Source organism: Rhododendron vialii, chromosome 12a (genome assembly GCF_030253575.1).
Source record: "Rhododendron vialii isolate Sample 1 chromosome 12a, ASM3025357v1".
Lineage (NCBI taxonomy): Eukaryota > Viridiplantae > Streptophyta > Magnoliopsida > Ericales > Ericaceae > Rhododendron > Rhododendron vialii.
In genome coordinates, this window is record NC_080568.1 from 35,182,168 (window position 1) to 35,194,847 (window position 12,680).

At 39.5% G+C, this 12,680-nt stretch overlaps 1 protein-coding gene across 1 annotated transcript; it reads left to right on the forward strand.

Annotated features, from left to right (window-relative positions):
* The first annotated feature begins 376 nt into the window (after positions 1-376).
* On the forward strand, positions 377-10,860 carry LOC131311419 (uncharacterized). The gene is made up of 4 exons (XM_058338880.1): positions 377-684; positions 2,106-3,074; positions 9,147-9,491; positions 10,359-10,860. Exons 1-4 carry the CDS (start codon positions 568-570, stop codon positions 10,632-10,634), a joined length of 1,707 nt encoding a protein of 568 aa, XP_058194863.1. The 5' UTR covers positions 377-567; the 3' UTR covers positions 10,635-10,860.
* Positions 10,861-12,680: the final 1,820 nt, after the last annotated feature.

Here is a 12,680-nt window from a genome sequence, read left to right on the forward strand (position 1 = left end):
ACCAAACTCGACCCGGCCCGACAAAAACCCGACCCGACCCGACCAAAAAAATCGGTTATGCGGACGGTTATTCCCCTCCTTTGGTTCGGGGCCCAAAAATTCGATAACTGACCAGTCGGGGTCGGGGCCGACCCCGACCCGTCCGACCCGTGCACACCCCTACGGCTAGAAGGTATAAGTCATCTTCCCCTTGTATTGGGCTCAACATGACAAGCCAGGATTTGCAGAAACCAATCGTATTGGGCTGCTCAATTCCACCAGCCTTAGTGAAACAGAAACCCAACACAACGGCCCATGGAAACTGCCCCCAAGCACCCGTTCGAGAGCCCAGACACCAATCAATTCAACCGTCGGCAACTGAACTGAATGGCAACATGTACTTCTCCACTGCACGAGCCACGAGGACGCCTTTCTCTGTTCCCCAGAACACGAAGAAGTCTTTTCTGTTTCCAATCCCCCCCCTCTCTACACGCATCGTGATTCCCGTTGAACTTGATCGAACTCTAGCCTAAAAAACCTTTCCCACCAAATTAAATTAATCTTCTGCCTCTGGTTTCAAGGAAAAAGATGAATCGAGGTCGAACCCGAAACGACGGAGGAAGGTATTCCACTCCCAGAGGACGGGGACGAGGACGATCGCCTTCACGTTCCGCTGCTTCTTATTCTGCACATCATCGCGGCCCTGTAATTCTTCTGCTCTCGTTTTTTCTGGGTTTTTTAACTCGTCAGTATTTTGTTTTTCCACAATTGTAAATTACATCTTCGCTGATTATTCCTAGCGTAGACATGAAGCTTTTAAAGAATTTGGCTACTTTTGTTTTGAGGGTACTGAGTTCATCGTATTCATGTGTAATGTAGGATTGTGGGTGGTGCGAATTTGCCTGTGAACTTATTTCTTTGTATTTCCTGACACGCACAAGAGCACAATTTAGAATGGTATATATCAAGTTCTTGAATTTTTGAACTTTGGTGCATGTTGTTATGTCTTGTAAGTTGTTATAGAGAGGATTACAACTTTGAATAGAGTATTCATAGGCTTCTTTGATCGTGCATATAGAGATGGATGGCAAAATCTTGAATTTTGGACTTTGGTGCTTGTCTTAGTGTCTTGTATAAGAGAGGATTACAACTTTCAAATGAGTGTATTTTCGTAGGCTTTTATCAACATGCTTATAGTGGATAGTTGCTTTGATCTGAATTTGATGAGTGATGAATTAGTAATAGTATAATGCATCATGTGCTAATATATATCATGGACTTGGTAGAATGATGAAAATTGATGCTATAATTTACATAATGTTCATGCATCGGGAGCTGATTATTTTTGAACTTTACCATTACAGGACATGAAGTTTCAGTCTTGTAGTATAGTGGAACATCAAACAATTCAACCTGACCCCCGGCCCAAGCAATTGGTGTAAAAGTATTGTTGCGTAACGAGGCTATGCTAGGATCCTTAAAGTTTTCCTAGAAACTTACCCTTGAAGTAAATTTGAAGGTCGAGATTCACCACATATGTGGACCTTTTAGGACCAAATTACACAAAACCTTTTCCCAGCATAATGGCCTTGCATATGAAAAAACTATACCCAAAGTTATTTGGGTTGAATTTGATTTGGAGGCTCAGATTCGGTTTGTATGACAGGATTTATGGCTTAAAATTTAAGAAACAAATGTCAATGCTTCGCAGATTTCATGCTATCTCTTGCCTAATAACTATATATATATTTGATAGGCACCTGATAACTATACTTGGGTGAACCCTGTCTACCACTTCCAAAGTCCAAATTGATGGGACCTAGACTATACAATGGCCTTCTCCTCACATTTCCTTTTCCGATAAAACTTCTTAATGTTGTCTTTCCATCACCACTTGAGTTCCATGGCTAAGTATATTTATTAGAATAGGGTTTTCAAAATAGTACAATTTTGTTTCTGTTTGTATTTGTATAGCGTTGGGAATATTCTGATAAAAAGGATTATAGTAGTATTAAACTTTGCTTCGGAATAGCTGACTTTGATGGATTAGCTCATTCTACCTGATCTTATGTAAAAGGTTAAAGAGTTGAATGTTATCATGAATTATGTTTCCTTTACATTTACAGGCTGGACCTGATGGCCCTTCTTCTAATGTCTCCTCTGGTAACAACTATGGAGGATCTCATCTTGAATGGCGACCGCGACCGCGAGTGCCAGCGGGTAGTAGTATTTCAAAGCAGTTTGATTGCAGATCCACCTCAAAATCCCCATGCCGGGAAAATCGTAGTTTTCCCTGTACCAAGGATGAGGTATCTTCTGATTTAGGAAAGCTTAAGCTGGTGGAAAGTTCCCCGGAGGCAGTGACTCCTAAGATGGAACAAGTATCTTGTATGTCTATTTCTGTTGCTTCTTCTGCTTCTGCATTTGAGAAGGGCGATTTCCACGACAAAGATCTTAGCATAGGATCTCATCTTGAATGGCGACCGCGACCGCGAGTGCCAGTGGGTAGTAGTATTTCAAAGCAGTTTGATTGCAGATCCACCTCAAAATCCCCATGCCGGGAAAATCGTAGTTTTCCCTGTACCAAGGATGAGGTATCTTCTGATTTAGGAAAGCTTAAGCTGGTGGAAAGTTCCCCGGAGGCAGTGACTCCTAAGATGGAACAAGTATCTTGTATGTCTATTTCTGTTGCTTCTTCTGCTTCTGCATTTGAGAAGGGCGATTTCCACGACAAAGATCTTAGCATACGGAGAACTCAGAAGGGAAAAATACCAGGTGCCGAGGTTGAAAGTGATAGTTCACTACGTGTTGATGGCTCACCTGCTCTTGATACTGCGCATTTGGGAAATGAGCAAAGCCCTCATAAGAAGGCAGTAGACAGTGGAAGCTCCGATATTCCTGGCTCCTTGGCTGTCAGAGTTCCCTATGACATCTGCCCAGTCAGAGCTGAAAAGTCTGTCACGCTGAAAGCTCCTTTACATGTGCAGAATAGAGCAAAAAGGAATGAAGCTAAGCGCTCCATGGAAGGAACACGTATAAATGTATTGAGGCCTGGGATGATTCTTCTGAAGAGTTACATTCCCATCGAGGATCAGGTTATACTTTGTGCTCATCTTTTTCCTCTGAATACGGTGTTGCATTTCGCTGTTCCTGATTGGAGTATCAAGACTGCAAAATTTTTAGTCCACTACACACGTTTATATTTTGACAGTGATGTATGGGGTACAAACTAATGCAAGTCCATTGTCGCGTATTTATGCTATTACTGATAATATGTTACTTTCCTGACAAGAATCAAGTGGAATAACTTACATCAGACTCCTTTGTTCTTCATTTTGAGACGTGTCATAAGTAATAACCCCCTTTGGCCTTCAGCTATCTGATTCTTTAGTCTTTCAGAGGTTTTGTGTCTTACAGTGAAGAATCATTAATCCCAGTACAAAGGTGTCATGACCCATGAACTGGCCCTGGCAATTGGGGCCTCCTATAGTAGTACATTTAAAATATGTCAAGTGAATTATTTTCCAAAAAGGTTAGCTCTTTCCTTTTCTTTCCCAATTAGGAGTTTAATTTCGCTCAACCTTTTTGTTGATTTGTGTATTTGTTGACGTTTTGTTGCTGGGACACGTTCGGGGACACGGCGGGGGTAGAAGTGTAATATTTTATTAATCAAATGTTTTGGTTTTATTGTAATGAAACCTATATAAATATAAACAATCCTAAATGATTGATAAACCACCTATCAATTGAAGCAGGAAATAGGGATGGCATTCGGGGCGGAAAATGGGTATTCCGTACCCGATCCCCGAACCCGAAGTTTGTTCCATATCTGCCCCGATCCCCGAACGGGGAAGGAAGAATGGAACCATTTCCGAGCCATTCGGTTATCGGGTAATCCCCGAACCGAATGGGTAACCGAATGGAATCAGAATAATATGTTTACCCAAATCGACCCGAACCGAACCGAACCGAACCGAAATATTATCAGTTTTCAAGCATTATAAAAAACTGGCCACTATTATCAATATTGGCTTATCAATATTATCAGTTTTCAACCGAAATTTTATCAACGGTTATAAAAAAACTGATCACATTACAAAAGATGGTCCAACATATTTAACATAAACCTAATAGAGCCACTACAACATGCAACCATCCACAGATTCCAGATATCAATTTTCATCACAGATTTTTCATCATAGATTCCAACCATCCAACATATCAGTTTTCATCACAGATTCTAGATTCCAAATTCCAGCCACCCTGTTCTTGCATCCAGCCATTGTCCCTGTTCTTGCGTACAACCATCCACAGACCGCTCACCACAATAATACAACTTAAAGTTCATTCACAGACCACACACCCCAATAATACAACTTAAAGTTCAGTTACAAATTTTAATTATCCAACCACACCCAACTAAAAATAGGCCACACATAGTCTTCCAAAAAAAACAACTGCTGCAGTAGTGACATGCCAGTAGAACATAAAAGATAACTCCCCCAAAACAACTTCGTTTTGAGCTTCAAATGCTAACTTCATTTGTAGAATTCATATCTGTTTAAATGGACAACAAAAAATTAAATTAATATGAGCAATACTTGCAAATGTTAAAACCACAAGAAACGTAAGACAAATGACAATTACCTCACGAGTCACGCACGAATCCCCCGTTTCCGCATCATCATATATAGTGGCGTACCCTGATGTGGATTCACCTAACAAATATAAAGAAACAAATTCATAAATACTAGTTTTATTTTACTAAAGGTAGAAAAATACAAGATACTAAGTTGATTACCTTTCATTTCGTTAGCCCACAACCAACTTTGAGCACACATCAAGGCTTCCATCGTATCGGGATGAAGTCTACTACGACGTGGACTCACCAACCTACCACTCGTGCTAAATGCAGACTCAGAAGCAACCGTTGATACCGGAATAGCTAATAGATCCCTAGCCATGGCTTGTAAAATTGGATACTTGGGTTGATGTGATTTCCACCAATTCAAGACATCAAATCCCGCGGATTTTGGCAAGACAGCTTCCGACAAATAATGATCCAATTCCAGTTTTGCAGTATCAATTGTCATACTTCTCTTCGACTCCCTAAGCATATAGACATCATACTTTGATAGTGATTCATCTTCAATGGAACTTAATTGGGAAGAAGAGTCACCAATACCCTCCGTCATTGAACTAGGACTTTGATACTCCTTAAGCAATTTATAACAAAGTGCACGAACTTTCTCAACTTCTTCATTGTAAGTTGCTGGAAACAATAATTTAAAGTAAAACTCCAACAGATTGATCTGGTACCTAGGATCCAACACAGCAGAAACCCCAACAACACCATGTACCACAGACCAATACTTGTCAAATTTTTCCACCATTCTTTTGGCCATTTCCCTAATCACCTGATTCTCGGAACGGAGCCAATCTCTCAATTCAAGTCTAATCTCACATATATTTGGAAAGTATTGATTGGTAGTGGGGTATTTAGTTCCAGAAAACAACTCTGTCACCTTAAAAAAAAAATTCAGCTTCTGACAAATATCTTTAGCAAACCCCCACTCACGTTCACTCGGTAAGGACTGATATTGAGCATCCCGTTTGCTTAAGCGAATGAATACATCCTTGTAAAGTAGGGCTATTTGAAGCATCAAGAATGTAGAATTCCACCTAGTCGCACAATCAAGTCCTAATTTCTTAGTACTACCCACATTCTATTGGCGAACTGTTTCTTCAAATTTTTCCTCTCTTTTTTGTGACGCTGTCCAATAAGCTACGCTATCTCGGATTTTCTCAATACCCACCTTGATAACATCCAACCCATCTTTAACAATGAGATTAAGAATGTGTGCACAATAACGCATATGAAACAAATCCCCACCCAACATGAGCGATGTACTATCAAGTTTGTCCCACAAAAGATCAATCATGGCATCATTGGTAGAGCAATTATCAACCATTATGCTTGAAATCTTCCTATCAATGTTCCAATCCATTAAACAATTCAACAATTGTTCACATAGAACTTCTTTTGTATGTGGACATGGCACATATATGAACCTAACATGTAACATTGTTTTTTAATTAAAATTGGAAAAATAAAAATTTACATTGAATAAAGGAATAAAGATAACGATGTTAGTTAGAAATACCTCAAAATGCGACTTTGCAAAGTCCAAGAATCGTCAATAAAGTGTGCTGTAACAGCCATGAAACCTTTCTTTTGATTACTCGAAATCCACATATCCGTTGTGATAGCCAATCTACTTGCATTACTCACCACCAAACTCAATGTCTTCCCCTTATGGTGCTCATAAATCTTGAATATTTCACTTTTCATTGTGTTTCTACACGGCACCTTAAAAATAAAGGTTGAAGTGCATTCGAATGCCTCTTAAATCCAACATGATCCACAATTGAAAGAGGATACTCATGCATGATTATGGCATTTGCAAGTTCTTTTCGTGCCGTACTATGATCAAAGCTATATGAAGTTAGTAGTGGAGGACGGTCTTTGTTCATGAAATTGTTTGTTAGAACTTGCTGCCTCATGGTATCCTTCTTTTGGTGTTTCCGAATATAGTGTTGTGATAAATGCGAGGTTCCACTCTTTGTTTCTCCATTTATTTTGACTCCACAATACTTGCAAATGGCCTTGAAAACCCCCGCAATTTTCACCCTATCATAGTGAGCCCAATAAGGACTCCTTAGCTTTTTATTGTCATCGTCATCAGAAACTTTATCTTCATCTGATAGTATTTCAACTTCTTCCCCCACATTTTCACTTGTATAGTTTTCGAGAGGGGAATCTGATTGAAAGGGGCTACTAGTTGGTTGTGATGGTCCAGAAGGACCAGAAGCATCAATCGGATTTGTTGAATGAGCACTCGAACCGACGGGTGATTCAGACATCTTTAATCCTAAGAAAACACCAGATGATTCAGCATATAAAGCTTCCAAAGTACATAGCTAAATGCATTGCAGTCCACAATAAGTGAATATATCAGCAATTTCAATTTTTGGTTGCCTCCCAGTCGGCAGACATGTTTCTTATAGTGCAAAAAACTAACGCTCATACCATGCAATCAAATAAAACAGCTAAGAAACTAACAACAAACTAACAAACTGGAGGGGCTAGGCCGCCATCTCAACTCAGCAAACAGAATATGCGAGGGGTTATGCCACCACCTCGGCTAAGCAATGCAATCAAATAAAACTAACTATACTAACTAAAAACAAACTCAATATTTAGCCTGGCTTCGTTACACCTTAGGTTTGGCATTATACTAGGTTAGAGGTATCCACCAAGCAAAATTCGAGCTACTAACACATAAGCTACTAGAGATTGGATAGTCAATGACTCACTGTTCACCTTCCGAGAGTGAGAGAGAGAATGGATTATGGAATGTTGGAAGGGCACTTGCTGGATCGAAAACAGCTACCACAAAAGTCACAAAACTAGAAATTATTGATCTGCAAACTAGAAATTATTGATCTACATATGCTCAAAATTTCCAAAGTCACAAAAGATGTTCAAGATAAATTACCACTTACGAAGAATAAAAGTAGTATTCTAGATACTCAGTAAACCACACCAACAAGCTTTATGCAAACTGTTTCTACACAGTAATTAACAAAACAAAGTCAGAGGAATGTCAACTTGGAAATTCAAATAGCATATTGAAAAGAGGTTATCGCACTGACTTTTCTCCCCAACAAAACATAGTAGGCATTTTTTTTCCCAGAACAGAAAATCCGAAAACAGTAATGATTCCGAGAAAATTTTCCAAAATGTTTCCAGAAAACTCAACGTAAAACTGTTTTATAAAATGGTTTAAACTAGTTTTGTTGAGAAACTGAATGCTCCAATCCTTACTATTTCACGTATTTATTTTTGGTATTCAAATAGATCAAACGACTGCGTATGATAGATTAGTATTCAAATAGATCAAACAGGAAATGGGTTTTTATTTCCGGCTGGGTGTGGCCGGAAATACTTAGTTCGTCAGACAAGGGAGAAAAAATTAGACAAGGAAGAAAAAACCACTTATTTCCGGCTGGGTGTGGTCGTGTGGGCTCGAGGTAAGAGCTCCAATTGTTCCAGTCTTGGATCGGAGTTGTAAACTGATGAGAGAGAGGGAGAGAAAGACTACCTTGGAGAAATGGAGGGTCTTGAACCGATCTCAATCAACTGATCTGGAAACCTATTCGACGTCAGAATCGACGACCGATTGGAAACCTGTTCGACGCAAAGAGTAACAAGTGAGAGAGAGAGAGAGAGAGCAGTTCTGAAATGGAAATCGCAGAGAGAGAGAGAGACCAGATCTGAAATGGAAATCGCCGCCTCCCTCACGGCCTCACCGAGGTCTGAGATTCTGAGAAGTGGGTGAGTGGGAAGTGAAAATTGGGAGAAAACCCTAAAACGTATGGGTATATATATAGGCAGGGGTATTTTTGTAATTTACTACTACTTCGGTTCGGGTATTGGCTAAACCAGAACCGAAACCTGTTCGGGTATTGTCTATGCCAACCGTACCCGTACCCAGGGGGAAAATTTCTGTTATGGTTCGGGGATAATTTCGGTTATCGGTTCGGGTACCCATCGGTTCGGTTCGAATTGCCATCCCTAGCAGGAAGCCCTAAAAATCTAGATTGACATCAATTGAAGCCACCATCCTGGAAGCCGAACCCCACCATCCTTGAAGCAGTCTCTCTAACGATCTCTCTGTGTGTGTGTACATTTACATATATGTATGTATGTTCTGGTCTATATTCTATGCAAATATCCTTGTCGCTATGTGTATGAGTGTATACATCTACCGGTATATAGCAATACATAACAGTTTATATATCTCGCATATAGAAAAAATTGTATATTTATCTCTATCTAAACTGTTATACAGATAAAATTCCCGTGTCCCGTGTCTGTATCCATGTCCGTGTTCGTGCTACATAGATCCCAATACAAAGGTGTCATGACCCATGAAATGGTCCTGGCAATTTGGGGTCATCCTATCATGTATTATTCAAAATATATTAAGTGAATTATTATCCAAAAAGGTTAGCTCTTTCCTTTTCTCTCTCATTTTGGAATTTAGTTTGGCTTAACGTTTTTGTTGATTTGGATATTATTTGACGTTTGGTTACTCATGTAGATTGCAATAGTCAACAAATGCCGAGATTTGGGCCTTAGTTCCGGAGGTTTCTATGAGCCTGGCTACCGGGAAGGAGGAAAGCTGCAGTTGAAGATGATGTGTCTTGGTAAGAATTGGGATCCTGAGAGAAGTGAGTATGGAGATCAAAGACCAAGAGATGGTGCTAAACCCCCGTTGATTCCCTCTGAATTTTGTCAGTTGGTGAAAGGAGCAATCCAAGCTTCTCATTCCTTTTTAAGAGAACACCACAAAGTGCCTATTGTAGAGCGCGTTCTTCCTACAGTGTCACCAACCATCTGCATTGTGAATTTTTACTCAGAGAGTGGCAGGCTTGGTCTCCATCAGGTTTATAGATTTGAATTTTATTGTTTTCATGGCATTTGATGATTTAAATCTTCGAATCATTGTTGGCCCAATTACCTGACTTGTGCAACTTTAGATGCCGTTCTATCCCTGATTATGGATGGTTTAACTGGGCTAAAGAAGTTGTGTTGTGAAAAAATGCAGTATTTTTGCCATAGATGCCTAGGGTGAGCAGTAATGTTTCAAGTGCCCAAATCCTAAATCAAAATGCTTGATACATAAGCACATGATTAAGTATAGCCTCTTACTTGTCTGACTAGCTCTTACTTTAGTTTTTTGACACCATGTAGGAGAGTCGAGGACTGACATTGTTTAAGAGTTTTAGTTAGGCTCTCTTTTCTATCCATTAAATAGTGAAGTTGCTTGAGGTTCTCTCTGCCTTACAAAACTTATTAAAACTCTATTTCCTGCTGCGGTTTTTGCTACTACAGTTTTCCTCAGTTGTAATGCCAAAAATATTTTGTAACTTTCTGCCTTAATCCTTAAAATATCCTTCCGAACATTATATTCTTCTCCCATTTACCCAGGCTTCATACTTAATCAACCTACAATGGTTGTATCCAGTTGTCCATTGATCTTTTTATGTGCTTGCTTTCAGTAAATTCGTATCTTTTTTCCGCTCTGGATGGGTGTTTTCTTTAGTAGCATCGAGAAGAGCCGAAGAGGATATAAAATCCAAAGTTAAAGCATTTTCTCCTAAAGCTCCTATTGTACAGACTACAACTTGCCGACTTCAAAATGACATTGCAACTGTCTGGTTTCTTAAGTGAAACTTCTCTCCAAATAATTGGGAATTGAGCAGAGAAGAAAGTATAAGTTTTATATCTCATGCATTTCCACTCCATGCAGGATAAAGATGAAAGCCCGGAGAGTCTGAATAGAGGACTACCCGTAGTCTCCTTGTCCATTGGAGAGTCTGCAGAATTCTTATATAATGATCATAGGGATACGGAGAGCGCAAAGAAAATCACACTGGAATCAGGAGATGTCCTTATATTTGGTGGGAAATCTAGACATATATTTCATGGAGTGACGGCCATTATCCCCAGCACTGCTCCTATGACCTTGCTGGATGAAACACATATGCGTCCAGGCCGTCTGAATCTAACTTTTCGGGAGTATTAGCTAGTGGGAAATTCTGCTAGAATGCAGGAAGAGCAATTGAAAGTCTGAGCCTGTAGTTTAGGTGGCTATGTTTTTAGATTTTGAGAAAGTGGATGCTTACTTTGTATAGATGTCTATAGTGTTAATTTGACTACATGTACAGAAGTGGAATTCGATCTGCCTGGAATTTTTTTACTTCTGCCTGGAATGTTAATTTGAATGTGTTGATTAGGAGACTCTTTTCTTCCACCTAATCTTGAAATATATAAGTTAGTTTTGTTTCGATCAGTCAATAAACACTCATTGTAGTTCAAAAAGTGTACGGACTAGGGTTTGCTTTTTAGAAAGCTTATCTGATCTCCATCGACGGTAACCCAAAAAAATTGATCGGATGAGGAGTTAGGCTGCGAGATCAAGGGTTCTTAATTCAGAAAAGCAATCTGAGTCCATATTTCTCCTAGTTATATGATGTCTGACCTATGTCAATTGTTTTTTTGCAAAATAAATAATTTTCTGATCGAAGTCTTTTAAACAAATTCAATCACTGTCTGTCTGATTTTCATCCAAGTTCCTTATGCAGCAAATGGTTTGCCTTTGAATTGTGCGTCACTTTCATTGCATTGTGTGACCGGCTCATTTTAATGACAGTAAAAACCGCTGAAACATGGATTATGTGGAGAGAGAGCTTGGATTTTCTTCAGCCCCAATGTAGGTGCATTGAGGTTCCCTACAGATGATTGTGTAATGTTGAGGATAATGCTCCTAAACGGATATGAGAAAATCTGCAATTCTATATAGTTGGAGAAAAAGAGAGAATTATGAGTGGTCCTCTGTTCACAAACACTTAGTCTAAAAGTCCATGGTGGGTGGCCTGCCTTGATATACTTTTAGGTTGCCATGTACGTACTTCATTGTTGGCATGGAAATTACTAGCGCTTTCACCACTTCATTCACTAACTTTTTGGCAGCCAAACTTCAACAGTCCCTAGACCAAAACTCATTTGCTCTATCCCCACCATTGAGTTTAGCTCAAACTGCACAATACAAATGCTAGATTTTACACAACCAAAGTGACCAATATCAACCACCTTCCCAACCAACATAATTGTGCTTAGATCCCATCTGTTGGATCCTCGACTCTCAGCAGCAGTGGAACTGATATTTGCAACAAATGAGATCAACGAATCTACCACTCTATGACTGTTAAACCCAAATGCACAGCTTGGGAGCTCTCCTGCATATGCGTAACTGCAGCGTAAGCAGCGAAGGATAGTCCATTGGACAACATTGCCCTTATCAGATAGCTGCTATATCACATCAAAATATTGTTGCATTTACTAACAAGTCATAGTCCCTTCCAATACGATTTTGTAACATTAGGCTCATCAGTGCTACCTAGCAATTCAACAGAAATGAATCTAGGACGCAAAAGTTATTAGGCAGTGAGTGTTTGGTTGATTGGAGTGAAGCTGGAATGTAATGGTCATTCCTTTGAAATACTTACATATAACTTATAAGATCACCATCTAAAAGCTAGAGCATTACGTGTGGCCTATCAGAGCAACATTTGCATCCTCATTATGTGCTGCAACTGCCATTGATTCATTAACAACAAGAACATCAAAACAATCGTCATCTACGAACAACCTTTGCATCATCTATTTAACTACTGTGCCTAAGCTCTGCAGGCTGCCCGCGAATAAACATCACAGGTGATTATGGATTGTGCACAGTGAGGTAACACAAACAAAGGACGATATGAACTTCGCAAATTCTATGCAAGCTATCCATATTCTCTTAGTAATAGATGGTAAGCCTTTTGATTTAGTCATCAAAGCATCACCCACATACACTAACAGCACATTTGATTCAACATTATTGCAAGGGAAATTTGCACTGAAAGCAAAAAAAAGAGAAAGGAAAAGCAAAACTGGCTCATGAAATCAATCCAAAACTGAACTGTTAAAGTTACTTGAGCAGATTACAAGTCCATGACATGAAAAGAAGTTCATTGCTCATAAGGCTGAACATTTTTCCTTACACCCAACCTTTGGTGTCAAAAGAAGA

Bases quoted from the DNA above. Each gene is read 5' to 3' on its own strand.
- LOC131311419 (XM_058338880.1), top strand. From the start codon at position 568: ATGAATCGAGGTCGAACCCGAAACGACGGAGGAAGGTATTCCACTCCC. The intron at 685-2,105 runs GTAATTCTTCTG...TTACATTTACAG, and splicing joins CTGCACATCATCGCGGCCCT to GCTGGACCTGATGGCCCTTC. The intron at 9,492-10,358 runs GTTTATAGATTT...CACTCCATGCAG, and splicing joins GCAGGCTTGGTCTCCATCAG to GATAAAGATGAAAGCCCGGA.